Source organism: Engraulis encrasicolus, chromosome 22, assembly GCF_034702125.1.
Source record: "Engraulis encrasicolus isolate BLACKSEA-1 chromosome 22, IST_EnEncr_1.0, whole genome shotgun sequence".
In the NCBI taxonomy this organism is placed as follows: Eukaryota; Metazoa; Chordata; class Actinopteri; order Clupeiformes; family Engraulidae; genus Engraulis; species Engraulis encrasicolus.
This window is the reverse complement of record NC_085878.1, coordinates 49,565,742-49,591,520: the sequence shown is the minus strand read 5'-3', so window position 1 is coordinate 49,591,520 and position 25,779 is coordinate 49,565,742. Positions and strand designations below refer to the sequence as shown.

The following is a 25,779-nucleotide window of genomic DNA, read 5'->3' as shown; positions in this document are numbered from 1 at the left end:
TTATCATTCTCTATGAAATCACCTGCAAAGAGTTTTTATGTTAAGTCTAATCATAATTACTGGCCAGCCTTACGTGTGGTAATCCTTGACGCAGTAGATGTTGTTCTCCACGTCCACTGTGAAAGGTACTCCATCCAGCCCCTCTTTGCACACCACGCAGCGGAAACATCCAGGGTGGTAGGACTTGCCCAGCGCTTGCAAGATCTGACAATGGATGAAAGGACATGATGAGAGAATATATCAAGACCATCTCTCTCTCTCTCTCTCTCTCTCTCTCTCTCTCTCTCTCTCTGTGTGTGTGTGTGTGTGTGTGTGTGTGTGTGTGTGTGTGTGTGTGTGTGTGTGTGTGTGTGTGTGTGTGTGTGTGTGTGTGTGTGTGTGTGCGTGCGCGCGCGCGAGTGTGTGAGTGTGTATGTCTATAAACATGTTACGTATGAATTTGTGTATATTGAAGATAGCAGCTTCATGAGTGTTTTAAACGTAAATTACCATTTCCATGATGAGGTGACCACACACAAAGCATTTCTCGGCCGTCTGTTGGAAGCCGGAGTACTGTGGAGTAGAGAACGTTTCATTAATATACTCATCTTATACAGGAGCACGCACACACACACCAGGGTTTCCCCCAGGATTTTACAGTTACGTCGGGTACACATACACACCAGTTTGGCCGAGCGAAGCAAACTTGGCCATTGAGGGAAGCAAAGTGGGGCAAAGCAAAGCGAAAATATTCAGCCAAGTTCAATATTATGCAAATGAGGTGCGAACACACACACACACACACACAGACACAGACACAGACACACACACACACACACACACACACACACACACACACACACACACACACACACACACACACACTAAACAAACCCAAAACCATTCTCTGTCCATTCCTCCCATTGCATTATTCAGAGCAGAGCAGCAACTTATTCTGTAGGTTCAGTTTCCTGCTTTTCTGTTCATCCCTAGGGGGCGCCACTGTTCATGCATAACTCATCAGACACCTCTGCTGCTTTCCTCTTGTTTTATTCTCCACTCCCTCCAACATATCTTCTTCCTCTGCTCAGGAAGCACAGGCTTTGCAGTTCACACACAGTTGAGGGGATTCTTTGAACCGATCTGACCCCCCTGTCACTCTGAAAACCCCTCTACCACTGCAATCAGTATCACTAGGATTTTATTCAATTTCCAAACACAAGGAGTGTTTAAGCAGGCAGGACAAAGCCTGACAGAGAGAGAGACAGAGAGACAGAGACAGAGAGAGAGAGAGAGAGAGAGAGAGAGAGAGAGAGAGAGAGAGAGAGAGAGAGAGAGAGAGAGAGAGAGAGAGAGTCTTGGTATTGTGTAGGCTGGCATCTTGCTAGTTAATCAAGTCATGGACAGTGTCTTTCTATGAGGTGCTAAGCGTTCATCTTGTGAAAATGGCATCTTTCTGTGTCTGAATGTAAAGTAGGATTCAACTCCCACGCCAGTGAATGGAGATAGCCCTAAGCTGATGCCGCAGAGTCAGAAGAGAAGAGAAGAGAAGAGAAGAGAAGAGAAGAGAAGAGAAGAGAAGAGAAGAGAAGAGAAGAGAAGAGAAGAGAAGAGAAGAGAAGAGAAGAGAAGAGAAGAGAAGAGAAGAGAAGAGAAGAGAATATTCTTTCACTGGTTCTTGTTGATCCTCTTGCATTGGTTTCAGGTACCTCATACAACAATGGCACTGAATCTTAGGGAAGAATCAGGATGCCCATGTCTTAATTATCTACCAGGATTTCATTGTTATTACTGTAGTATAACATTTTGAATTCATTTTATTTATTCCAATAGTGCTAGCAATTGTTCAACTGAGCCTACAGTCCCACATCCTGATGTCAGTCACCAACTCTGAGGTCTTTTATCCCTGTGTACGCTGAGGCAAAAACAGGCAGACAGACAGACAGACAGACAGACAGGCAGGCTGACAGGCAGGCTGCTGAGCAGAGGAGGCTCCAGAGCTCCAGAGCTAGCCACTAGGGCTGCCATCTGGCCCCAAAGGTCATGACCTGGATGGGGGGCAGAAACAGCCTGGGCTGGGGGTGAGGGTGATGGCAGAGCCAGCCTGGAGTGGGGGTGAGGTCCTGGAAAAGCACTGGTTTACCCACCTCTTTATGAACAATGGAATAAAAGCTGGTGTAACCGCTATGTAATATCATGTGCTAATGTTGTACTTACATCCTACATGTACGTACTACTACTTTTACTTTGGCCACCTCTGGGGTGAAGAGCCATCCTGGGGTGGGCGAGAGGGTGAGGATGGGGATGAAATCTGGGGTGAGGTGGGGGAGAGGGTAAGGGTGGAGCGGGAGAGCCAGGCAGGGTTGGGGGGTGACAGTGGGGGTGAGGTGGGTTAGCAGAAACAGGTGGAGAGGGGAGGATCAGAGCAGATCAATAGCAGGAAGCTGAAGACACAGCCATCTGCTGGACCCCTGGAGGTGCCGGGATGGATGGCGCTAGACTGGTCTGCTCAGCTCTCTCGCTCTCTCCGGGGGCTTTGATGAGGGACTGGGGGATGGAGGAGGAAGGCGGGTATCTGATAGAAGGGGAGGGAGGTCATCATCATATCCAATGGACTGTATGTTTGAGGACTGCGGTCACCGATGTCTTTGGAAGGGGCCTATTCTAGTACATACCAAACCATTCGGTAAGTGATGAAAGGGGGGGGGGGGGTTGTTTCATCTCCAGGGTCCAACATTAAAATCTGGGACAGCGCTGGATTACTCACGCTAAAGAATAAAGGAATTGGAGACGGGTTGCTCATCGTGTCTAATGAACGTCTGGCTCACCAAAGCAATACAGGGGCCTTTTATAGCGCTTTAGCAAGCACTCGACACCACAGCAAAGGTGAAAAACACTACCAGAAATGAGAACAGTTTGGCATGACGTCAAATCAATCGACACATTAGACAAAGACCGCTCTAGACACAGGGGACGAGAAGAGAGGGACTGGAAAGGTCAGTAGCTGAAGACGAGACTAACAACGTTAGTATTGAGCCACCATTTCAGAGATAGTGGTGAGAAACCCTAGAAGACATGGAAAGTGTTCTAGACTCATCCAACAAAACCAAACCTCTGTCAAGGACTAAGGAGAAAGACATATAGCCTACATGTCCCTCATCACCAGGGTGGGACATTTCCCCCCCTCATAAACACTACCTGTAATACCATGTCTTCAAAGAAGATTCTGCCCTTGTGAAACAGAAAGCTGACTCTCAGAAAGCTGTGCACTGCTTTCCAGAGCAGGAGGAGTGACATCACATGATGGCGTGTGACGTGTGCCATGTCATCTGGAGTTTGTTTTTACAGTCCGGGCCAAATTACACCAGCATGTCTGCCATGTTTACCATGCCATGGAGAGACAGAGGAGAAGAAAGGAGAGGGGGATAGAGGAGAAGAAAGGTTTTGAGAAGAGAGCAGGGAAAGAGGAGGGGAGCGGAGAGACAGAGAAGTGAAGAAAAAAAAGTGGGGGAGTGAGCGTAGAGAGAGAGAGAGAGAGAGAGAGAGAGAGAGAGAGAGAGAGAGAGAGAGAGAGAGAGAGAGAGAGAGAAAGACAGCAGGGAAAAGACGGGAGAGGGGAGAGGGGAGAGGGGCAGACAAATTGGATTGGAGAAAGCAGTATAGAGGAGAGAGCATGGAGAGAAAAAAGAGAGAGAAAGACAGAGAGAGAGAGAGGGAGAGAGAGAGAGACAGAGACAGAGAGAAAGAGCAGAACCCTGCGGTGTGGTGTGATTTAAGGCTTGGTGTGGTCGAGCTTCCTGTAATGGTGCCAGTGCCAGGTTACAGGGTATGAGTAATTCATTCAGAAAGAAGGACGGGGGAGAGGGAGTAGAGAGGTCCTTGGTGATGGTGTGGAGCTGGCCGTGATGGCAGTGCCGGCCTGTAAGCAGCATGTCTGTGTGGCTGTGAGTAATTACGGGTCCGGGGGCCCTGGGGAGGAGCGTGCGCGGGCCCCTCAGGGAGAGAGAGCAGGGGAGGAGAGCGGGCCCCTCAGGGAGAGCAGGGAAAATTAGAGGCAATTGGGGGGGTGGTGATCGGGCAGCCTTTAAAAAAGGCCCATCCGCAGCATCTGTTGTCTCTCCCGAGACTTCAAGATTTTTTTTGTTGGCAGGACATCCCTCCTTTCTTCTTCTTCAGCCTCCCCACCCCATCACCCTCGCCCAAACACACACACACGCACACAAACACACACATAGACTAGGTACCAAGCCTGGTAGTTGAAACACACATCCACACGTACGTATGCACACACACACACACACACACACACACACACACACACACACACACACACACACACACACACACACACACACACACACACACACACACACACACACACACACACACACACACTTTCTCTCTCTCCATCTACATCACAGATAAACTATCCCCTTTACTTGAGCGCACATACTGTACGTATTCATACTCACCAAAAAGTCTTCCTCACAGTACACCTTCCCGTTCACGTTGTAGAAGGCCTTGCCCCTCAGCCTCCTCCCTGCAACGACAACCAGAGGAACACAGTATAGTCAGTCAGTCACAATACATTCACCATGATTGCATATGTAATCCAGAAAGACACACAACACATTTAGATGTGACGTTCATACACAGTTAGCCATTAGAAAGACATGGATGATGGGTCAATGACATTTTAGTAGTAGCTCACATCAGGTCGGTGCAACCACAGAGTTTGTTTGCTTTTAGCGGATTATCTAAGAAGTATTTCCCCTTAGTGCATTAACCCCTTAGCGTACCTTATTGTCACCAAAATTATAATGGCTGTGTCATAAGCTGATAGTTGAGGCTATGTCATAGCAATGTTGTTATGATGTGGTTAAGTATTTCCAGCAAATAGTGAATAGGCCTGCCGAGGACCCCATCTGCAGTAAGAGGCTACTTACCAATTACTAATTCTGTAATTCTGCCTGAGAACCAAAAAACGCCATTGACCCACATAATGTACATCACAAACACATTCACCACAATTATGGATTCAATCCAGAAAGACACAAGTCACAATACGTCCACCATAGTTCAATCCTGTCTGCAACACCAGGTGAGTGAAACAAAAAACCTGGTCATGTCGTGACCTTTAAGAGGCGAAAGCCAGACAAGAGACAAGAGAGTGACGTTAAGCTGCGGGAGAATGGTCCTCCTCAGCACTGCTGATCATCAGCACAAGGATCCCTGAAGGCCTGGGGGACAAGTAGGCTCACATCAAAGCAGAGCCCACATGTTCATTACGGCCGGCTTAGAGAGGCTCGTGGCAGCCAGGGCAGGCAGGTGTGAAAGCAGCATATTGAAAAATCGGACCAGATAACCATTGTGGGGGAAGGGGCGCTCATTCACCTGATCTTAGCAAGCACCTTACCTTCAATACTAGAAGGTCTCATTATCTATCTGGAATACCAGGTGAATGAAAGAAAAAAAACCCTCCTTGTCATAGCCCAATACCAGAAAAACAAAGTTTAAAAAAACTCTTATGAACCTGACCTAACCCAGATTATACCACCATATTCCAACCAAGGAGTTGAGGGAAGATCAGTGGTTTCCTGTGGCTCACTGGTGGGCCGCAAAGGTATTCCAAGTGAGAGTAATCGCATTCTTAAAATATAAATAATTGTTGCTGGTTGCTGTTCACTATTAATGTAAGTGTATTCATTATTGAGCCAGAGGTGGGTTCTGCACATTAGGCAAAATTTCAAGTAGGCTTTAAGTTGGAAAATATGCCCAATACAGTTCCATGCCATACCATCCCATACCGCCACCCCCAGCTTGGGGTGAGAGGCACCCACTGAAAGGCCTGTGAGCCTGACTATGCCTGCCACACCATCACCATAAAGTACTTCACTAAACTAGGAGAGGCATAAGGGAGAAGAATCTAAGATCTACTACCCCACCATCCCATACCTCTACCGCCAGTCCTCCCTTTGTGAGAGCCTCTCTCCCTCAAAGGCCTGTCTGCAAACTCTGCTTGCCACACCACCATACACGGAGGGAGGAAAATGTTGAGATCTTTACCATCCCATCACATACTTCCACCCCCAGCCTGGGGGCCTTTGTGAGAGGCTCTCCCACTCAAAGGCCTGTCATCCTGCCTGTGCATGCCTCCCTGCCTGCCTGCCTCCCTCCTCACCATCTGGACCAAACAACTACCACCACCCTCCTCACACATACATACGCCCCCCACTCACTGCCCCATTTACTCCTTATCAAAAACATGACGGGAAAAAATCTGTGGGGGGGCCCCCCAGTCCTCTATCACCACCCATACCACAGCTCCCATTCCCCCCCCCAAAAAAAAGAAGACAGAAGAGAAAAGACAGTTCTTTTTTCCTCATGCTGGAATGTCTGTGGTATTCCTCCTTTATTATCGCTGACTTACAAAGAGCTCCATTAAGCCGCCTGGTGACCTTGCAATGTAAGCATACCACGGCCGCGATGGGGCTCACCAACGCAGGGCTTTGAAGTGAATCATCAGGCCCGGACTGGAAGCCAGCAGTGGGGTGGTGTGGAGTGGGAGACATGTAGGGGAGATGAAGAACCCCAGAAACCACACACACACACACACATGAAAACACACACACACACACACACACACACACACACACACACACACACACACACACACACACACACAGGTGTGAAAACACACAAGGGCACACACACACACACACACACACACACACACACACACACACACACACACACACACACACACACACACACACACACAGCAGCAGCAGCATCTGGGTGGTGTATTGTGGGAGATGGGAGAGGGCACACACACACACACACACACACACACACACACACACACACACACACACACACACACACACACACACACACACACACACACAAAACCACACCCTTTTCCTTCCCCATCAATCTCTGTTCCCTCTTTTTCACACACACACACACACACACACACACACACACACACACACACACACACACACACACACACACACACACACACACACACACACACACACACACACACACACACGTTTTGGCGTATCCAGCCCTACGCAGGCCGACTCCCATCACATGGTCTGAATGGGAGGAAGGAAGAGTCCCTGTTGGCAGTGTGGTGTGGCGTGTTGACTTCAGCCAGGCCAGCCTAGCAGACACAGGCATATGTCTAAGGACACAGGCACATATACCGTACATGCCAATGGAAACAGGCACACACACAAGGACGGAGGGACACAGAGCTCGTAAATCTGCAGCCTTAGTTGGCTTTAATTGTGGTGCCTGCCGACTGCCATCTACTTTATAGGACACAGAGGCATGAGAAAGACAGGCCCCCTCCCCTACGCACATAGGCTACACGTACACGCACACGAGCATGCAGACACATACAAACAAGGAACAAGCATCTTCCTTCTGCCTGTCCCCTTTCTCTCTGTCACCCCCCCCTCCTCTTACTCACACACACATGCATCCACGCACGCACACGAGCGCGGGTGTGCACACACACACACGCACACACACAAAAACACACACACACACACGAGCGCGGGCGTGCACACACACACGCACACACATAAAGAGGCACACTCATAAAGACGCACACACACACACACACACACACACACACACACACACACACACACACACACACACACACACACACACACACACACACAGCTACCCCACCTGCCCCCCATGGTCTTTAAGCGCCAAAATTTATACTCCTGTGACACTCACACAAAGAGTCAAGAAGAAGAAGCCATGCCAGTGTTGGTGGAATAGGAGGAGGAGGAGGAGGAGGAGGAGGAGGAGGGGGGGGGGAGGGGGAGGAGGAGGAGAAAGAGGAGGATCAGGATGATGAGGATGAGGAGAAGGAGGAGAAGGAAGAGGAAGAGGAGGAGGAGGAGGAGGAGGAGGAGGAGGAGGAGGAGGAGAAAGAGGAGGATGAGGATGATGAGGATGAGGACGTGGAGGAGAAGGAGGAGGAGGAGGAGGAGGAGGATGTGGAGGAGGAGGAGAAAGAGGAGGATGAGGATGAGGAGGTGAAGGTGGAGGAGACAGGAGAAGAGGGATGAGGAAGAGGAGGAAGTTGTGGAGGAGGAGGAGGAGGAGGAGGAGGGGGTGGAGGAAGAGGAGAAGGAGGAGGAGGAGGAGCAATAGGAGGATGATGAGGTGGCGGTGGAGGTGGTGTTGGAGGAGGAGGTGGTGGGGTAGGAAGGAGGAGGGATGCACAAAAATAGCATTGCCAAAGCAACGCTTCTCCCATCGCAGGCGGCAAAGGCGGGAGAAATAATTAACGCCAAGCCAACCGAGCGAAAAGCGAGCAATGAGGTGTCATTCACGAGGTGATGTTTCATCACTGAAAACTTTTCACCTCCGGTAGGATAAAGTACTGCTCAAGTGATTTTGAAATGCAGATGAAAATGTCCAAGTTTCTTGTGCTTTTCTTAAAAAAAAAAAACAGTATCCTGCTGAAATTTACCAAATGCTGTTGGGTGGGTCTACTTGGAGAAGAAAGGAGAGAGAAACAGAGAGAAGACAACATACAGAGGTAGAGGTGGAGGGCGGGAGAGAGAAAGAAAGAAGGGAAGAAAGAAAGAGAGGCCTGAGCAAACGGGGACATTCTTTCTGCCTGAGGTCACTGGCTGGTCCCATTCACCCCCCACCCCACCCCCCCTCACACACACACACACACTAGCTGTCCCCTCCCCACAGGGAAAGGGAGAGAGAGAGAGAGAGAGAGAGAGAGAGAGAGAGAGAGAGAGAGAGAGAGAGAGAGAGAGAGAGAGAGAGCACAAGGAGAGAGAGAGAGAGAGAGCGAGCACAAGGAGAGAGAGAGAGCGAGCGATGGAGAGAGGGAGAGACGGAGAGAGGGAGGGAGAGGGGGAGGGGAGGGGGGTCCAGCTCTGAGCCTCCCTGGGCCCTGCCTTTGTCACGGGGGAGAGCTGGACAAGAGCGGGGTGTCCTCCTCCAGTCCAGCCTCTATGCTCTAGTAGTCTATACCTCACAGACCTGACTGGAAATGTCCATAGCAAAGGCAAGGCAAAGTTTATTTACTCTACAGTGCATTTTATATAGCAAAGCAGCCCAATGTGCTTCACGTACAACAAAAGAATAAAATGAAACTACGAGGGGTTAAAATATTTTTTTAAGATATAATGGGAGTGGAGGCAAGAGGTGGGAACCATGAAATACATCCATGTAAAAAATTGCAACGTAAAATCTATACCTCATAGGGTGCCTCCATAGGCAAAGCCAGGCAAGGTTTACTGGATGTACAGAGCATTATTAGCATTATTTACGCATGTAGCACCTTTCATACCGTACAACAAGGCATAAACACATAAAACAATAGAACACAATTACGAGGAATTAAAATATTGTAAAATAATGGGAGGGGAGAGAAGGTAAGGGGAACATAAAATGCAAGATTCATGATGCAAGGTAAAATAATGCGTAAAACCCCAAATCAATCCAAGCAAATCCAAACAATCCAAATTAACTGTATCTCCTAGATTCAGTTGAGACTCGTTTGGAATGGGAGAAGTGAGCGATTCAAAAGGTATAAAAAGGCATAACTGAAGGACCCCATGGAGAGTGACTAAGGTAAAATAGGTAAACAGAGGATTAATCAGTTACTAAATATTTTAAATATTGTGTGTGCAAAACCACTTCCGCACAAACTCAAATAAACAAGTCTAGGGTTAGAGTTTGCGTCTGGTGTACACAAAACGGAGGAACTTGAAATAAAAATCTAGACTGGCTGCATTAAATAGATGCCATGCCACATGTTCTTTCTGACAGTGCCCTTCAGACAAGTGGGATAACTGGGTTGTTGATCTAACTCGCTGATACGTATAATGAAAGTGCTCATCCGTTTGGTCAGGAAAACATTTATGTGTTTTTTGCTTCCTGGGTCAGATCAAGAAGTCCATAAAATCCAACTACAAAACTGACAGTACACAATACCTCAATAAGCACTATGAGAAAACAAAGGCTCCATGAAATATCACACATGTCAAAATATTGACATGCAGTAAAGCATGACAAAGCATGGATGTAAGAGTTTTTGGAGCTCCTGGCCAATAGGTGACTGCCCAAACATTGTGACATAAAGGATGACGATGCGACGATGTAGCAATGTTATTTGGAACTGCTGGCTGAGCAAAAATCTGACGCGGAGCCAGAGCAAGTCATGCAAGTCATGCAATAGTATACTGTACCCACTATGCCAAAAAGCTACCTGCCACTCTGGCTTTTCTTGTATCTAGTTCTATGGTATTGCGCTCTGTTTCCATGTCATCTTGTGCTCATGGTCAGCCTGCATTCCACAGAGATCTCCATGGAGGAAACCAATAAAACACACAAAAGGCTTGTTTTAAAGCAGCACTAAGTCATTTTTGCAACTTAAAAAAAGGAATTTACATTCGTTATTGAAAAGCTGCACTCTCAATTACAATTCTGGATGCTGACACTGAAGATTGCGAAGCCCAAAACGTCTGTGTGATATACTAACCCACTAAATAAAAAAACAAAAATTATAGTTGACATAGCAGCTTTTCTACAACAAATGTTGAATGATGCAAGTGACAGCCAACCTGGGAACCTCCCATTGTCATTGTGATACAGCACTCTACAGCACACAGCGCTCATTGCACACAACAATATTGGATTTATGCCTCAACCGTGCAAGGTGGTAGCCCCAAACGGCTCCCCAAGGGACGAATGTGGCGGGACGGTACCATGGTGCTCAGTGTACCTCAGTCATGGAAGAGGATGGGGGAGAGCACTGGTGAATTACTATCCCCCACCACCCTGGCAGAGGAGGAGTTGAACAAGCAACCTTTGGGCTACATAACGTAACTGGTGTGGGAACGGTTACCAGCACCATTATGGTGTGTCTTAGGTGCTGTTTCCACGTAGCTGGATATTTTTATATGTGGATATTTTTTCTCCTGGTTGCATTGGTTTTGCATTGGTTTTGGCCTTCCGTTTCCACACAGCAGATATTTAAAATCCAGGTATAAAAACAATATCCTGTTTAGGGGGCTGAAACGCATTTGTTACAATGGAGGATTTATTTTTATCCACATGTTGCGTTTACACCTAAACAGGAGAAAAAAATACCCTGCTAACAAAAATATCCTGCTACATGGAAACAGCACCTGAAAAGCCATTGACCATGAAATACCAGGACTACGGTAGTTCCTATTTCCTACATACAGCACCAAGTAACATTGCTTTGTTGTGATTTACTTAATTGGTCTTGGTTGATCACCTGCAGAATATATTCCAGTCGGGCATGCAACAGCAGTGCACGATCCCAGTAAACCTCGCTCAATGAGGAACGCTACGCTGTGTGTGCACACATACAGTCACACAGATGCCCTCTAACAATATCAGTGGACAAACAAGAGCTGCTGTTCTCTTTTCCGCTGTGGCTCCAGTTATCGCTATCACCTCACTGCAGCGCAGCTTTACTTCTCCCAGCAGCAGGAAAGCTAATCTTTTAATTACCTCCACAAACACAGCTCACTCTAATCTACTGTACTAGACTGTACAGCAAGGCTATAGGTGAATGGTGCGGGCTCCATCGTCCCTCCCTCTCTCCAACCAGTGGTGTGGTTACAAGGGAGCCCAATGTCAGAATGTTCCCTGCTCCTGCTGTTGTACTGTATTATGCAGTACACTAGACAAGGTGCAGGGGTACAGGGTATGGGGGTGCATTGTCCCTCCCCTCCCTATCACCAATGGTGCGTTACAAAGGCCCCCAATATGAGCAGGGTCCTTGCCCTTGCAACTGTACAGTAGGCTAGGCTGGGTGAATGGGGTGGGGTACGTCGTCTTTATGTCCATCCAGTCCCACCAACCATTGCGGTTACAAAGGGCCCCAGTGTGAGTGTGGTACCTGCTCTTGCCACTGTGCGTGTACTGTACCCTGGGTGAATGGGGTAGGGTCTGGCATCCCTCCCTTCCTCCCTCCCAACAACCACTGCGGTTACAAAGGGGCCCAATGTGAGTAGGGTCTCTGCCACTCTACCATACTGTACTATATATGGTTCTCAACCTTTCTGAACAAACCCCCCTTGACCTCATCATAGGCTTCCCAACACCCTGTGATCTCATCATAAGCCTACCAAATAGACTGGCCCCCCTAAACGATCTTTCTCAACACCCCCCTAAAGGGCTCCCTAACGCCCCCTGAGGGGCAGTAGGGCCCCCATTGAGAAACACGATGCTAGATGAATGGGTGGGGCCTGTCCTCACTCAATCCCTCCCACCAACGAGGCGTTACAAAGGGCCATTCTACAGTACTGTGCGCTAGGCTAGGTGATTGGGGTGGCGTGGCTCTATCGCCCCTTCCTCTCACCAATGATGCATTTCAGAGGTGCACAATGTGAGCATGGTCCCTGCTCCTGCTCCTCTGTATGGATCTGGTTTTGGCCGTGGGGTTCAGGAGCCAGTAGATGACTCTTAACTCGCCTGATCATGGGCTGGATCTCAAATGGCGCACTTGTGCACTTCAGGCACTATGTTTCAGTGCGTAACTAATACGGCATAAGCACTGAAACATGAACACTGAAGTGAACAAGTGCACCATTTGAGATTCAGCCATGGTCCCCCAGGTCCTCACTCTCTCAGATCACATCAGCACCAACCCAAACACATTACCTGACACACAGACCCGAAGCTGTTGGTGGGGAAGGCTACATGCGTAATGATATCTCTCGGGGACACACATTTAAATGTCCCTTTTTTTAGTCCACTACTTATGCCTGCCTGTCTACAGCACACTAGCCTGGTTTTAGCACACCACACAATTACATCGCAATTCATTTTTGGCCTGGATCCCTGATGCCCTGGAGCGCTTAGGTGGGAGGAGTGAGCTCAGCTCTGGTTGGAAATGAGTGGACCTGCTCCCACCAATCGCTAACAGTTGACGTTCTTGACGTTTGCTATTATGCGCCCACGTTGCTTATTGGCCGGCTGTCTGGTATGGCGACTAAACCCTCCCCTGAGAAGCGAAATAAGACCATTCGTGAAATACACAGAATGTCGGGCTAACAGCACACAGACAGTGTTTTTGTTTTGAAACTATTCAATTGGCTTTTATGTGGGCTGAGATAATTGCTGTAATTCACTACCGCTATGCATCGTATCAAATGTCCTGTGTGAGGCATTCGTCAATTAATGAAATCCAAATGGGACAATGCCCTAAAGTACTGTACTTAGCACACCTGTTGTCTCGATTGTGAGAATTCACCAATGACATTGTCAATGACCTTGAAGTCACACCTGGAATGTTTCTGTTTGTTTTTTTTCTCTACGGCTCTGCAAACATGAAACAAGGCAGTGATAACAGCCGTGCCTGGCACCGTTATGTAACCACCTCACCTTTCAGCTCCCATCAGCGGCGACTACTGTTTTTTTCCCCCATATTCACAACGATAAATTTAACAGCAAAAGCAACACTTCTCCTGTAATGTCTCATGCTCACTGGCTTGGTGTACCTTAGACACACTCCATGCTCTTCTTTGCTCGTTCAAGAGTGAAAAACAAATCCGCACACTATGTAGTTCCTTAGTTTAGTTTCCAACTGGAGAAAAGGTGTGTGTGTGTGTGTGTGTGTGTGTGTGTGTGTGTGTGTGTGTGTGTGTGTGTGTGTGTGTGTGTGTGTGTGTGTGTGTGTGTGTGTGTGTGTGTGTGTGTGTGTGTGTGTGAGGGGTGTGTCCTTCCAGGTTTTTGGACTCTCCTCCCTTCCTGTCTCCCCAGCCCCTACCTCTCCCGTCTCCACCTCCGCTCCCCCTCTCCACCCGTCTTACCTCTGCTCTACAGCCGTTCTACCTCTGCTTTCCTCTCCACTCCAGCCCTGTCACCTCTGCCCTCCACCCCACCCTCCTGCTCCTCTACAGAGAACAGGCAGCTCTTTATCACCTGCTGGTGGATTGGGCCGGGGCTGGGGCCTGGGCTGGGGCAGGAAGAGAGGGGGAGAGCGGAGAGGGCATGGGAGTATCATGGAGGTGGAGAGGGAGGGGACCTGGAGGCAATGGAGTAGGGAGTGGGGACAGGGAGCTGGAAAAAGGGAGAGTGGTGGAGAGGAACAAAGGCAAAGACAGAGGTGTGTTTTTAAACTATTGGACCAGACTTTAACTTGGACACTACACATTAGACATTTCTTTATTGGGGTACAGTTGTGATTTAAAAATGTTCTTGGTGTAACCCAAAGCCTAGAGTTCACCTACGCATATTAGCCTTACAAACAAACGGACAGGGCAGGAGGAACAGGAAGACAGAATGCACTGATCTGTCTTCCTTTACTCATTACAAAAACATACGCCTCCATTCCACATGACGCTCTGCGCGTTTCACATATCAGCAGAGCTGCGCTGCTCGGCCCCAGAGACCCAGAACATGTTTCTGTTTCCTCCATAGTTTTGTGTGTGCTGTTAAACATAGCAACAGACCGGAAATCTTTCAGGGGCAATCATTTTTAGAGCGGGGGCCTTGGCTAACCTAACGCGTCTTCACCCCCCACCTCCATCACCACCACCCCTGCTCCTCCATGGTTGCCATATGAATCTGATTAACTCCAGCCCAAAAAGTGCTCAAAACCCGCCTGGAAGCACTAAATCCCTTCCAATTTGAACTAAACGCTATTGATTTCTATGGCCATACATTTGCAGAAAAACACGTCCAAATGCCCTTTGTACCCATTTTTACCCGCAGACACCCATTCTAAGCAGCCCAATCGGACGGGAAACCGCCCAATCTGGCAACACTGCCGCAACCCTGTGAGAATATCAAAGACACACAAAAAATCTCTCTCTTTGGGACAGGATGCTTGTCCCTTCTTGTCGAGTGGAGCAGAGTGAAGCAGAGGAAACACTGGTGGGCTGTGGTTGAGAAGATGAAAAGTCTTTGAACAGCAAATTACTCTTTGTATTCTTGGTCGCCATCCAAACACATCCAGAGGCAACTTGTTTTATGACCTCAGCAGCTCGCTCCTGACGAGCCTACTGGGGAGAAATGTTTTCACAGCGCTCTCTCTCTCTCTCTCCCTCTCTCTCTATTTCTCTCTCCCTCTCTCTCTTTCTATTTCTCTCTCTCTCTCTCTCTCTCTCTCTCTCTCTCTCTCTCTCTCTCTCTCTATTTCTCTCTCCCTCTCTCTCTCTTCTCCCATTCCCTTGCTCTCTCTCTCTCTCTCTCTCTCTCTCTCTCTCTCTCTATTTCTCTCTCCCTCTCTTCTCCCATTCCCTTGCTCTCTCTCTCTCTCTCTCTCTCTCTCTTCTCCCATTCCCTTGCTCTCTCTCTCTCTCTCTCTCTCTCTCTCTCTCTCTCTCTCTCTCTCTCTTTCCCTCAGGAAGTCAGAGCCAGGTGCTACATGCGTTTCAAGAAGCCGCATCATTGACTAGAGGGCAAAGAGACGCAAGCCTTTCAACAACGGCCAGGAGAAGGTGGCTGTGATCTGCGATCTGGCAGGGCAGTAGGAGTTGTAGGAGTGTGTCTCAGTCAGTTTAATGTGTGTGCCTGACTGCCTGTGTGTGTGTGCATGTGTGTGGGTGCAGTCCAAATAAAAGTACTCAAATGTGTGTGTGTGTGTGTGTGTGTGTGTGTGTGTGTGTGTGTGTGTGTGTGTGTGTGTGTGTGTGTGTGTGTGTGTGTGTGTGTGTGTGTGTGTGTGTGTGTGTGTGCGCGCGCGCACGCCTGCATGTGTGCGTGCGTATACTGTATCCTAACATGGCTATGTTTGTGTGCGTCTGTGTACATAATGTTGTCCGGGCACAGCCATTACAGCAGACCCACAAACATGTGAATCACCATGCCGTCTGTAACAGAAGCCGCACACTCACGTGAGAAAACAGGCATTAGGGGAAGGCTGAATGTGTGATTCACCTTAGCAGAACAGCAGACTGTGAAGGGGGGGGGGGGGGGGGGGGGGGTAGGTAGTTGTTGGGGCACAGAAGGATAGACATCTTGTTACTCATAGCGGGAGTATGAAAGGACTGTGTGTTCGTGAGCGAGTTCAAGTCTGCATGTGTGTATAGGTCTCTAGGGGGGAGGTTGTGACTGTGTGTGTGTGTGCGTGCGTGTGTGTGCGCGCGTGTGTGTGTGTGTGTGTGTGTGTGTGTGTGTGTGTGTGTGTGTGTGTGTGTGTGTGTGTGTGTGTGTGTGTGTGTGTGTGTGTGTGTGTGTGTACTGTACGTTGCATGCCATTACTCAGAGCTGGCCCGTCTGGTTGGTCTGATAAGCTGCCCTGCTACAATTTGGGACTGATTGACGCCCTCATGGGACAGCCTCACCAGAGTAGAAAAAAGAGGAGAGGAGGAGGAGGAGGAGAGGGAGAGATGAGGATGAGGAGGGGGAGGAGAAAGAGGAGGTGAGCAGATAGTGGAGAGGGAGAGGGGAAGAGGAGAGGAGGTGAGGGTGAGGAGGAGAGAGGAGAGGGGAGCAGGAGAACAGAGGAGAGACAAGAGCACGGAGAGGGAGAGGGGGAGTGAGCAGAGGTGAAGAGAAGAGGACAGGGGAGGAGAATAAGAGAAGGGGTGAGTGAAGTGGAGCAGAGGAGAGACGGGCAGAGGAGAGCAGAAGAAGGAAAGAGGGAGAGGGAGTGAGCAGAAGTGAAGAGGAGAGGAGAGTGGAGGAGAGGGGGAGAGGGGGAGTGAGCAGAAGTGAAGAGGAGAGGAGAGTGGAGGAGAGGGGGAGAGGGGGAGTGAGCAGAAGAGAGAGGGGCAGTGGAGAGCAGGCAGGGGGGTGTAGGTTGCATTCCTGACCATTTTGTGAAAAAAAGGGTGCAACCATGGTAGTAAGCCAAGAGGAGGGCTCAATTATGCATGGCTAAACAAAGCCCAGGGCTACCGGTGAGCCTACAGGGCCGTTTCGGAGCGCTCTCTCTGTCTCTCTCTCTCTCTCTCTCCCTCTGTGTGTGTGCGTGTGTTTGTGTGTGTGTAGAGAGAGAGGTAGAGAGAGGCAGAGAGAGAGAGAGAGAGAGAGAGAGAGAGAGAGAGAGAGAGAGAGAGAGAGAGAGAGAGAGAGAGAGAGAGAGAGAGAGAGACAGAGAGACCCACACACAAAACAAACCAACACACTCCTAAGACACACTATCCTGCCTTGTTGAAGAATGCCCTGCCCTGGCACTACCGTGGGGTTCTAAGGAGAGAAGCCTGGGGCTGTGCCGTGCGGAGCAATGGAGTGCTTTTGTGGTGTGGTACAGAGTGGTGAGGTGTGGTATAGTGCAGTGGTGCAGTGTGGTGCAGTGTGGTGCATTGTTGTGTGGTGCGGTGTGGTGCATTGTTGTGTGGTGTGGTGCTTTGTTGTGTGGTGCGGTGCAGTGAGGTGCAGTGTGGTGGATTGTGGTGGGGCACGATGAGGTGCTCTTGTGGTGTGGTATGAGTGGCGAGGTGTGGTATAATGCTGTATGGGGTGGTGCGGTGCTGTTGTAGTACAGTGTAGTGTGTTGCGGTGTGGTATGGTACGGTGTTGTGTGGTGCGATGCAGTGCACTGGGGTGTGGTGCGGTGCAGCATGTTACACTGCGGTGTGGTGCTGTGTAAAGTGGTGTGTTGTGGTGTGGTGCGAAGCTGTGTGGTGTTATGTGGTGTAATGTAGTGTGGTGCAGTGCATTGTAGTGTAGTGTGGTGTAATGTATTGTGGTGCAGTGCATTGTAGTGTAGTGTGGTGTAATGTATTGTGGTGCAGTGCATTGTAGTGTAGTGTGGTGCGGTGCAATGTGGTGTGGTCCGCGGCATGCCCCCCATCCATCAGGACATGGTGTTATGACAGCTGCGGACACTCTGCACGTAAACCTCACCGTGTCAGCAAAACCAAACACAGGGGACCCCTTAGCCTCCTGGAAGCTAGCAAATCTCATTCACTCGGGAGCAGAGTGATACACATTGGAGTTTACGCTGGACACAAACACTCCTGAGAGGGCCTGAAGGACCCCACGAGTCATTACTGACACACAGCTCGCCTGCCACCGTGATGGCTAGTCATGTGCCCGAACAAAAATGAAATAGCAGGGTGTGCACATCTATAACAGTAGTGGGAATTGGAAAAGGATCATGGAAAAAGGAAATATCAGGGTGTGAATGCACTCATCTATACATGGGTTCTAATTTTTTTTCTTCTCCTGACTGCACAAAACTAGCTGCGCACAACTCAATGGCTGGATCTCAAATGGCACACTTGTGCACTTCGGGCACTATGTTTCAGTGCGTAACTAATACGGCATACACACTGAAACATGAACACTAAAGTGCACAAGTGCACCATTTGAGATTCAGCCAACCTCTGATTGTTGGAAACCGCTGTCGGTCAAAAAATTAGCTCACATGGTTGGCTACTACTGTCTTGCCCCTCCTCACAACACTGTGTTGATAAACAAAAAAAACCCATCTATAACTTATAGTAGAAGCCACTGATTTGGTAACATGTTTCCTTGACTGCCCCATGCAAGGCCCTTGTGAGCTCTGGGCAATGTCCATTAATCACATACACATTAACACCTTTGAAGTCTTATGTATGTGGTGGTGTGAGCATGGAAGGGGGGAAAATTTGTGAAGTGCGGCAATAACAAGTGGTGTTAATCTTCCAGTAGCCTACAGTAAAAGTTGGGAGCACTGTATCTAATTCGAGTGACAGAGGCAGCTTACTCCTGTAAACTTTATTAGTGACAGGACAGTAGAGTAGGACAGGAAACGTCTTGTGGAAAGAGAGAGACGAGGAAGGGTTGGCAAAGGAATCGAACCCGGGTTGCAATGCCCTACCGTTAGAGCCACGGTAGGGCCTGCTCCTCTAAACTTTACTCTGTGCCATTGTGATCACAGCTCATGAAGGACAGCTATGAAACAAATTAACCCTTTGAGGAGTACCATCACAAATATGTCATTAGAATTTTGCCCAAAATTTTAGTTCTCATTATGATGTCATAATGTATTTGCGATATTTTTAACACAGACGTCTATGGGAGCTGTAGAGTGTTCCAGTAAAATTCTAGAAGAACCTCTAGAAATTCCTTACTCCTAAAAGGGCTAAGGAGTTTATGCAGCATATAACCGATGTGGTCTAGTCATAAGCAAGTATGCTTCCTCGTCATGAGCAAACATATAGCACTCAGACAGCGCCCACCCCACCCCCAACACACACACAGCTTAAAGATGCTCAAAACCACACTGAAATGTCATCACACACTTCCGTTAAACATCCTGTCACTCGTGTCTGAGTCATCCCTACAACAAAAGGGAAGCAACAAGGCAACGACAAAGAAGAAAGAGGAATTCAGGGATTTAGACTCTGCCCTCCATTGTGCCGCCAACACAACACAATAAAATTCACCTACACAATATGTATATACAATTACAAGTTGAGGCATTTGCATTTCTTGTGAGGTGGCTGGAAACAGTATCCGTGCTAGGCGGCAGGAGTGAATGAAGGACTGGAGCGGAGCGCCCTGTCCATCCACTCTCTCTTGTTTACACTGGAAACAGGAGAGTGGCTCAGGAGTCAGGTGACACAGCAGAGCAGAGCAGAGCAGAGCAGCGCAGCGCCGCCCGCCAGCCAACTCAACTCAACTCTCATGCATTCCCTCACTTCCCTCTTCTCTCTCTCTCTTTTGCTCTCTCTCTATCACTCTCTCTCTATCTCTCTCTCTCACACACATACATACACAGGCCCACTCCCCCCTCCTCTCTCTCTGTCTCTCTCTCCAACACTGGTGCAGATAGGGAGGGAGAAGTAGAGTGGGTAGAGGAGGGTGTAGCTGAGAGATGGAGAGAGAGTGAGGGCCAGAGAGGGAGAGAAGGATGGATGATGAGGGGGTGGGGCAGCGCCACCTGAGAAAGAAAAGAAAAAGAAGCAAAAGGAAGAGGTAAAAAAACAAGGAAAGGAGGAAGGGAGAGAGAGAGAGGAAAGGAAAGAGAGAGAGAAGGGGGGGCGACGAAAGCACACAAGAAGGAACCTGGTAACCTGACACCCAACAAGTCACTGTTTTCCTCTGATTCACTGTAGACCAAGTGAGACGGGGAGAGACAACCGTGTCTGGGGGAACCAAAAGCATGCCAGCCTGCCCACCATGAACCTGTCTGGGGGAACCAGAAAGATGTTGGCAGCCTAATGGGGAGCCAGAGCTTGCTGCCTGCCTGCCATGCTCTTCCCCCATAGCTTGCTGACACAACCAGCTGCACGGCACAAGGGGAAACACAGGTAAACATGAGGGTCTAACTTAATAGGTTCAAAACTGGGTCTCTTTTTTGTACGTATTTAAAAAAAAATATATAGGGAAGATGATTCACAACACCATGTTGTATATCATTAGATTTAAGAGAGGGACACTTTGGTAGGCAGGTAATTGTTCTGAAAATGTGTGCAGCCCCAGCGATGAGCAGTTAACTTGTTCCCATAGGAACGTGGTGGAATTTCCACTTCTCTGCTTCACAAGATGTGCAGGTGCCTGCAAATGAACTCTTTTTGGATACCATGCCCTGGGAGACTGGGAATCTCCAGAGCATCAGGACAGCTGTGGTGTAACTGTTAAGCTATGTGTATGGCAAGCGCGACCTACGCTACCTGCGTGACGAAAGTCATTATTTGTCTATGGAGGGTCGGCGACTAAAGCAACTGAAGTGAATCCGCCAGGAGCAAAGCGACCTGAGTGACCAGAGAGAATTAATTCAGCGATTAAAGTCATGCTAATATTATGGTAATGAGCTATGACATGGTTCTGCAAAAAACAATTGGAAGGTTCATATCTCCAAATGTCCCAGGTTTTCAAGCCAGAGCCATTACATGATTAGCTAAATCAAACATGTCAATGTCACATCCAGAGCGAATTAAGCAAACTCATGGCCAAACCTCTTCAGCGACCTCAGCTACCTGGGTAGCGTAGGTCATTTCTGGTCTACACGCAGCATTAGGCAGTTGGTCTGTAGAGCACAGGGTTGCAGGTCCAATCCCCACCCTTACCAATCCCTTCCTCCCTCCATGGCTGAAGTGCCCTACGCAAGACACCTTTCCCCACACTGTCCCAGGGACTGTGTTGGTTACATCCAACACCCTGTAATATCTGTAAGTCACTTTGGATAAAAGCATCAGTGTAATGTAACATTCACAGACACAGGCCATGATCTTTTCCATTCTGGATAATGGAGGCAATATCTATTCATTGTTCGTGATTTCCTCTCAGGATACACTCACCACAAGAGCAGCAGGTGAAGCAGTTGGTGTGGTAGAGGTTCCCCATGGCCTGGCACGCTTGGCTCGCACCGTACACGCCCTTCCCACACTTGATGCAGATACCTGGAGATGGGTAAACACACAGACCATCAGACATACAGCACAGATACCTGGGGACAGACAGGTAAATACAGGCAATCAGACACACAGTAAAGATACCTGGATAGATGTCAACACACAGCCTAGACCAGAGATTCTTAACCTTCTTTGTTAAAGCCCCCTTAGATGTGTCAGAGACAGACAAGCCACACCACGAACCCAAAACTTTACCCGTATATGACCTAAAGGGATTGCTGTAAACCATTCATTGCAATGCCTCTTGCTTGAGACATTAATCAAAAGCTTCATGATTTTAAATGGTTACCAAAAATATGTACTCATTTGATTTTAAATTTGGCCTAAATATAATGTTCAGAAGTATAACTTTGATCACGACCAATGCAAACAAAATTCTTTGGATCCAGAATTCTGACGACCCAGGTTAAGAATCAATGGTCTAGAGTAGACAATCAAACACCTGGAGATTGGTAACCACACAAATACACAGTTCAGATACTGGACAGAGGAAACACACAGAGCATCAGTCATACAGACATACACACTGGCCATCAGACACATGGAGAATGGCAACCACACATATGACCAGACATGCAGAAATATACACTAGGCATCCGATACCAAGAGGTAGCCACATAGACCATATAGACATACATCATCAACAGACACCTGGAGAGGGATAAGCACACAGACGATCAGAATCAGAAATGTATGCTACACGCTGAGATTCAGCTTTCCATAACCATGGCAACAGTGAGCAGCATGTCATTATGGGGTCGGAGTTAGTTGCTAAGGCTGGTAAATAAAAATAAATGAGGAATAGAAATGTCAACTTCAAGAGTGCGTGACAGCAATTCCACGGAACAAACAACCACATGAGCCTTTCACCGTTTATTATGTGGAAGTAATTACATAGAATGTCAACCGAGAAACTCTTTCGTGTCATGAACGACACAAAAACATAGCGGGAACACATTCTTCCTTCAGCGTATGTAAAAATGTTCCGCAGGAGAAGATGGCTGTCATGCTCGCTCCATTCCACTCAGCTTTGCTCAACTATATGGTGTCAGGATGCAGAGCTTTACTGGATGGACTCAGGAAGTGGCCCTTTGCACGATGGGACTGAGGATGCGGCGTTTAGTTAGTTACTGGTCTGGTGTGTGAGTCAGCAGAATGAGAGAGAGAGAGAGAGAGAGAGAGAGAGAGAGAGAGAGAGAGAGAGAGAGAGAGAGAGAGAGAGAGAGAGAGAGAGAGAGAGAGATGGCTACGCTCTCATGCACAAGATGGCCTCCCTGGGGGGTCACATTCCTCAGCGAGTGCAGGGTCAAAGCCTGGGTGGGGTGAGCCTGGGGTCAGCACACCCACAGGACACCACATCCCGAACGGGAAGAGATGGGAAGGGAAGGGAAAGGGGCTCGAGCTAGCCTGCAGTAGACCCACCCCCCCTCCACCTCCGATCGACACCTCCACCACACCCACACAACACCACATCCCCAGAGGGAAGCGAAGCAAAGGGGCCTGGCTCAAGCCAGCCTGTAGTACACCCCCCAACTCCAAAACTATAAACAACACAGTGTTACACAGCATTTAGAGTCAATTTAACCTGTTCTACATTGTATTTGGTCCAAGAGCACTCTGCATTGATATAACATTACATTTTTACTGTCCATGCTCTCCTTACCCAACCCAAAGGACACTACATCCCGAAAGAGAAGAAGACGGAAGAGAAGGGAAGGGGGCTCAAGCTGGCCTGCAGCCTCCCCATCACACACACACACACACACACACACACACACACACACACACACACACACACACACACACACACACACACACACACACACACACACACACACACACACACACACACACACTCCTCCACCACCCACCCACCTCCTCCACCGCCTCCACCCCACTCTCCCCCACCAACCCCCGACCACTTCCTCAACCCCCTGAGACGATATTACATTGAGGGGGGGCTGGGGGTCATAATCACAGGGGCTATTATATATATCTCTCAGATCTTAGCTATGAAAAACACAAAGAAATATGGCCACAGCGGCATCAATCCTCGATCGCAGGAGACTCCTGAGCCTCTTTCATATATCAAACTAAACTAAAATGAATCACCCGGCCGGCTTAAGTCCCTAACTGAGCCAAACAGCACTGTTTCTCTTCTCCAATGCCCCAGCGTACAAGTTCAGCTTAATTCAACTCAAATATTGGCATTTCCTCTTGCAACATATGAAAACCCCACATGACACATGTCTCTGGAGCAAGCAACATCCCAGATTAGAAAACTGAAGAACAACTCAATTGAAGAGCAATCCAAAAACAAATCATTAGCCTCACGCTCTGTGCATTGTCCATTTATCACATACACTATGTAACATTTTGTCGAAATTTGCTTTCACAAAGGTCACTTACTCAATAACTCAAAGTTTTCAAATTGTAAAACTTATTAGGGCTAAAACGCAAGAGTAAAACAAACACAAACAATTGCTATCACACCTTTTCTACAGCTTCTGCCAACATTTCCATCATAGCATGCTCCATATACACACAAATGCACGCACATACAGCACATTACATACTTATGGTCACCATGTAAAGTGAACATGGCTATTATGGCATAGCCCATTTAATGTGCCCATGTAGCCAAGTCAGGACAGGAAGCCCAATGTGGCATTATTGACAAAAAATGCCCAGGCCCTTTGCTCCAGTGCAGGCAGTGTCTGGACTGCCCAATGAGCTGTGCCTCACCGGACTGGAGTTACACTGATTAAACCTGAGGCGTGAAAAGCATTGCAGGACAGGAAAGCATTGCAGATTCGTCAGTTGGAGCTCCAATTTTGGCGTTTGGTTTGATGCGTGGTGGTGCAGGTGCACTTTAGTCCAGTGAAAGAAGGGGGGAGGGGGAGAGAATAGCAATGTGTGACAGGTCAAAAGCTCCAACAATTCATCTGTTCCAAGAGACGTCACACATTATTCACTTTTCAGGAAATTCTCAAGGTGTCTGCAGGTTGCCATGGTCACACCACATTGCTTGGACTAGGCTATGTCTCAACAGTCCAAAAGGTCTCTTTCTTCACAGAGCGATACAGGGTTTTTTTTTGCATCAGAAATATTTAGTCACAAGGAATCTATAAACATACTTACAACATAGTAGTACTGTAAAACATTATTACAGATCCAACTTATTTTACATTCTGAGCTATTTCCTGGCATATTAAAGTGAACACCTTAGTAACCATGGCTGCATTGTGTAAGTGTGGCTGTGTAAACTACCATCTGTCCAAATTATATCATCCAAACGATATCCATTCTTCTTTCCATATCCATACATCCATTCTCATCAATATCAGGCCAAGCATTTTAGATGTCCAATCAATCAGTGGCATTATGAGTTGGGAACAAAGAGGGAATAATCCCACAGAACCATTGTGCCAAACTTGTGAGGTGGCACAAACCATGCCTTAGCAAGGCAATGCGAGTGGGCAGAACAGTGAGCTATGTGCAATGCATTCTGGTTAGAAAAAGGGGGCAGAGCTGGCAAGGAGTGCCCATGGCCTGTAAGCCACACATCCGCTCCATCAAGGAAGAGCCACCTGGCACCCATTGGCACCGCTCACTTGCCTACTCTTACAAGTGGCATGAAAGAGGCCTTTCTTCTGGCGCTCAAAGGACCCTGGGCAACATGCTCTTGGTGCCTTAACGATTCCAGACCAGGAGTCAATAGTATGGCCAGCCACAGTTTGGCAAATGCGTATATATATGCATGCATACATTTATACAGGAAGAGGAGTCGGGCATTGGGTCACAACTGGGAAATGCACAATGCAAAAGCTGATGAATGGCAGTGACTATAAAAAGCTGCTGAATGTTGTGGCAGTAAGCACACAAAGGCGAAAAATCTTACGGTAGGAACACGGTAAGGAAAGAGACAGAAATAGCACCATGAGAAATGTTACAAAAATACATGCATACAGTAAGTTAAAAGCTGAATTCACTGTCATATACAATATATATATAAAAAACATCTTAATTGCTGTATAGTCCGTCCATTCTTACTCTGAAGAGTAATGTACTCTTTGCCAAAAGGTAGAAGGAAGGCGTCATGTTACACTGCACTCTTTGATGAGGTAGGGAGGCTTGCTTTCAAATTACATCCCCCGACCCTCTGAAGTCGTGATTCAACTTCAAAAGAAGAACACGCTGATCTGCCAACTAGACTGCTATTCTGTCGCTCATTTAACCACGTTGTGCATATGCCGGGCCCGTCTGAAGTCTTTTTTTGATTTGCCTGTACCCTAACAGGGTTCCCACACTTATTTAAAAATCATTTTCCAGGACATTTCCAGGACATTTCCAGGACCATTTTTTGGTAATTCAGGACGGATGTTTTCTCCGTCGAACCCACAATTTGGGCATACACAGCGACACACCGACAGGGGACAAGTAATAAATTAAACAACAGATGGAATGGTTC

At 48.1% G+C, this 25,779-nt stretch overlaps 1 protein-coding gene across 1 annotated transcript in view; it reads right to left on the bottom strand.

Moving 5' to 3' along the window:
- wtip (WT1 interacting protein) overlaps positions 1 to 25,779 on the bottom strand; it is a 36,254-nt gene that overhangs the window by 2,457 nt on the left and 8,018 nt on the right. Inside the window, exons 2-5 of the mRNA XM_063188541.1 lie at positions 21,195 to 21,296; positions 4,452 to 4,519; positions 490 to 552; positions 74 to 204 (exon numbers count right to left, since the gene is read on the bottom strand). Of these exons, the coding sequence (XP_063044611.1) occupies positions 74 to 204; positions 490 to 552; positions 4,452 to 4,519; positions 21,195 to 21,296 (364 nt within the window). The remainder of the gene's footprint in view (positions 1 to 73; positions 205 to 489; positions 553 to 4,451; positions 4,520 to 21,194; positions 21,297 to 25,779) is intronic.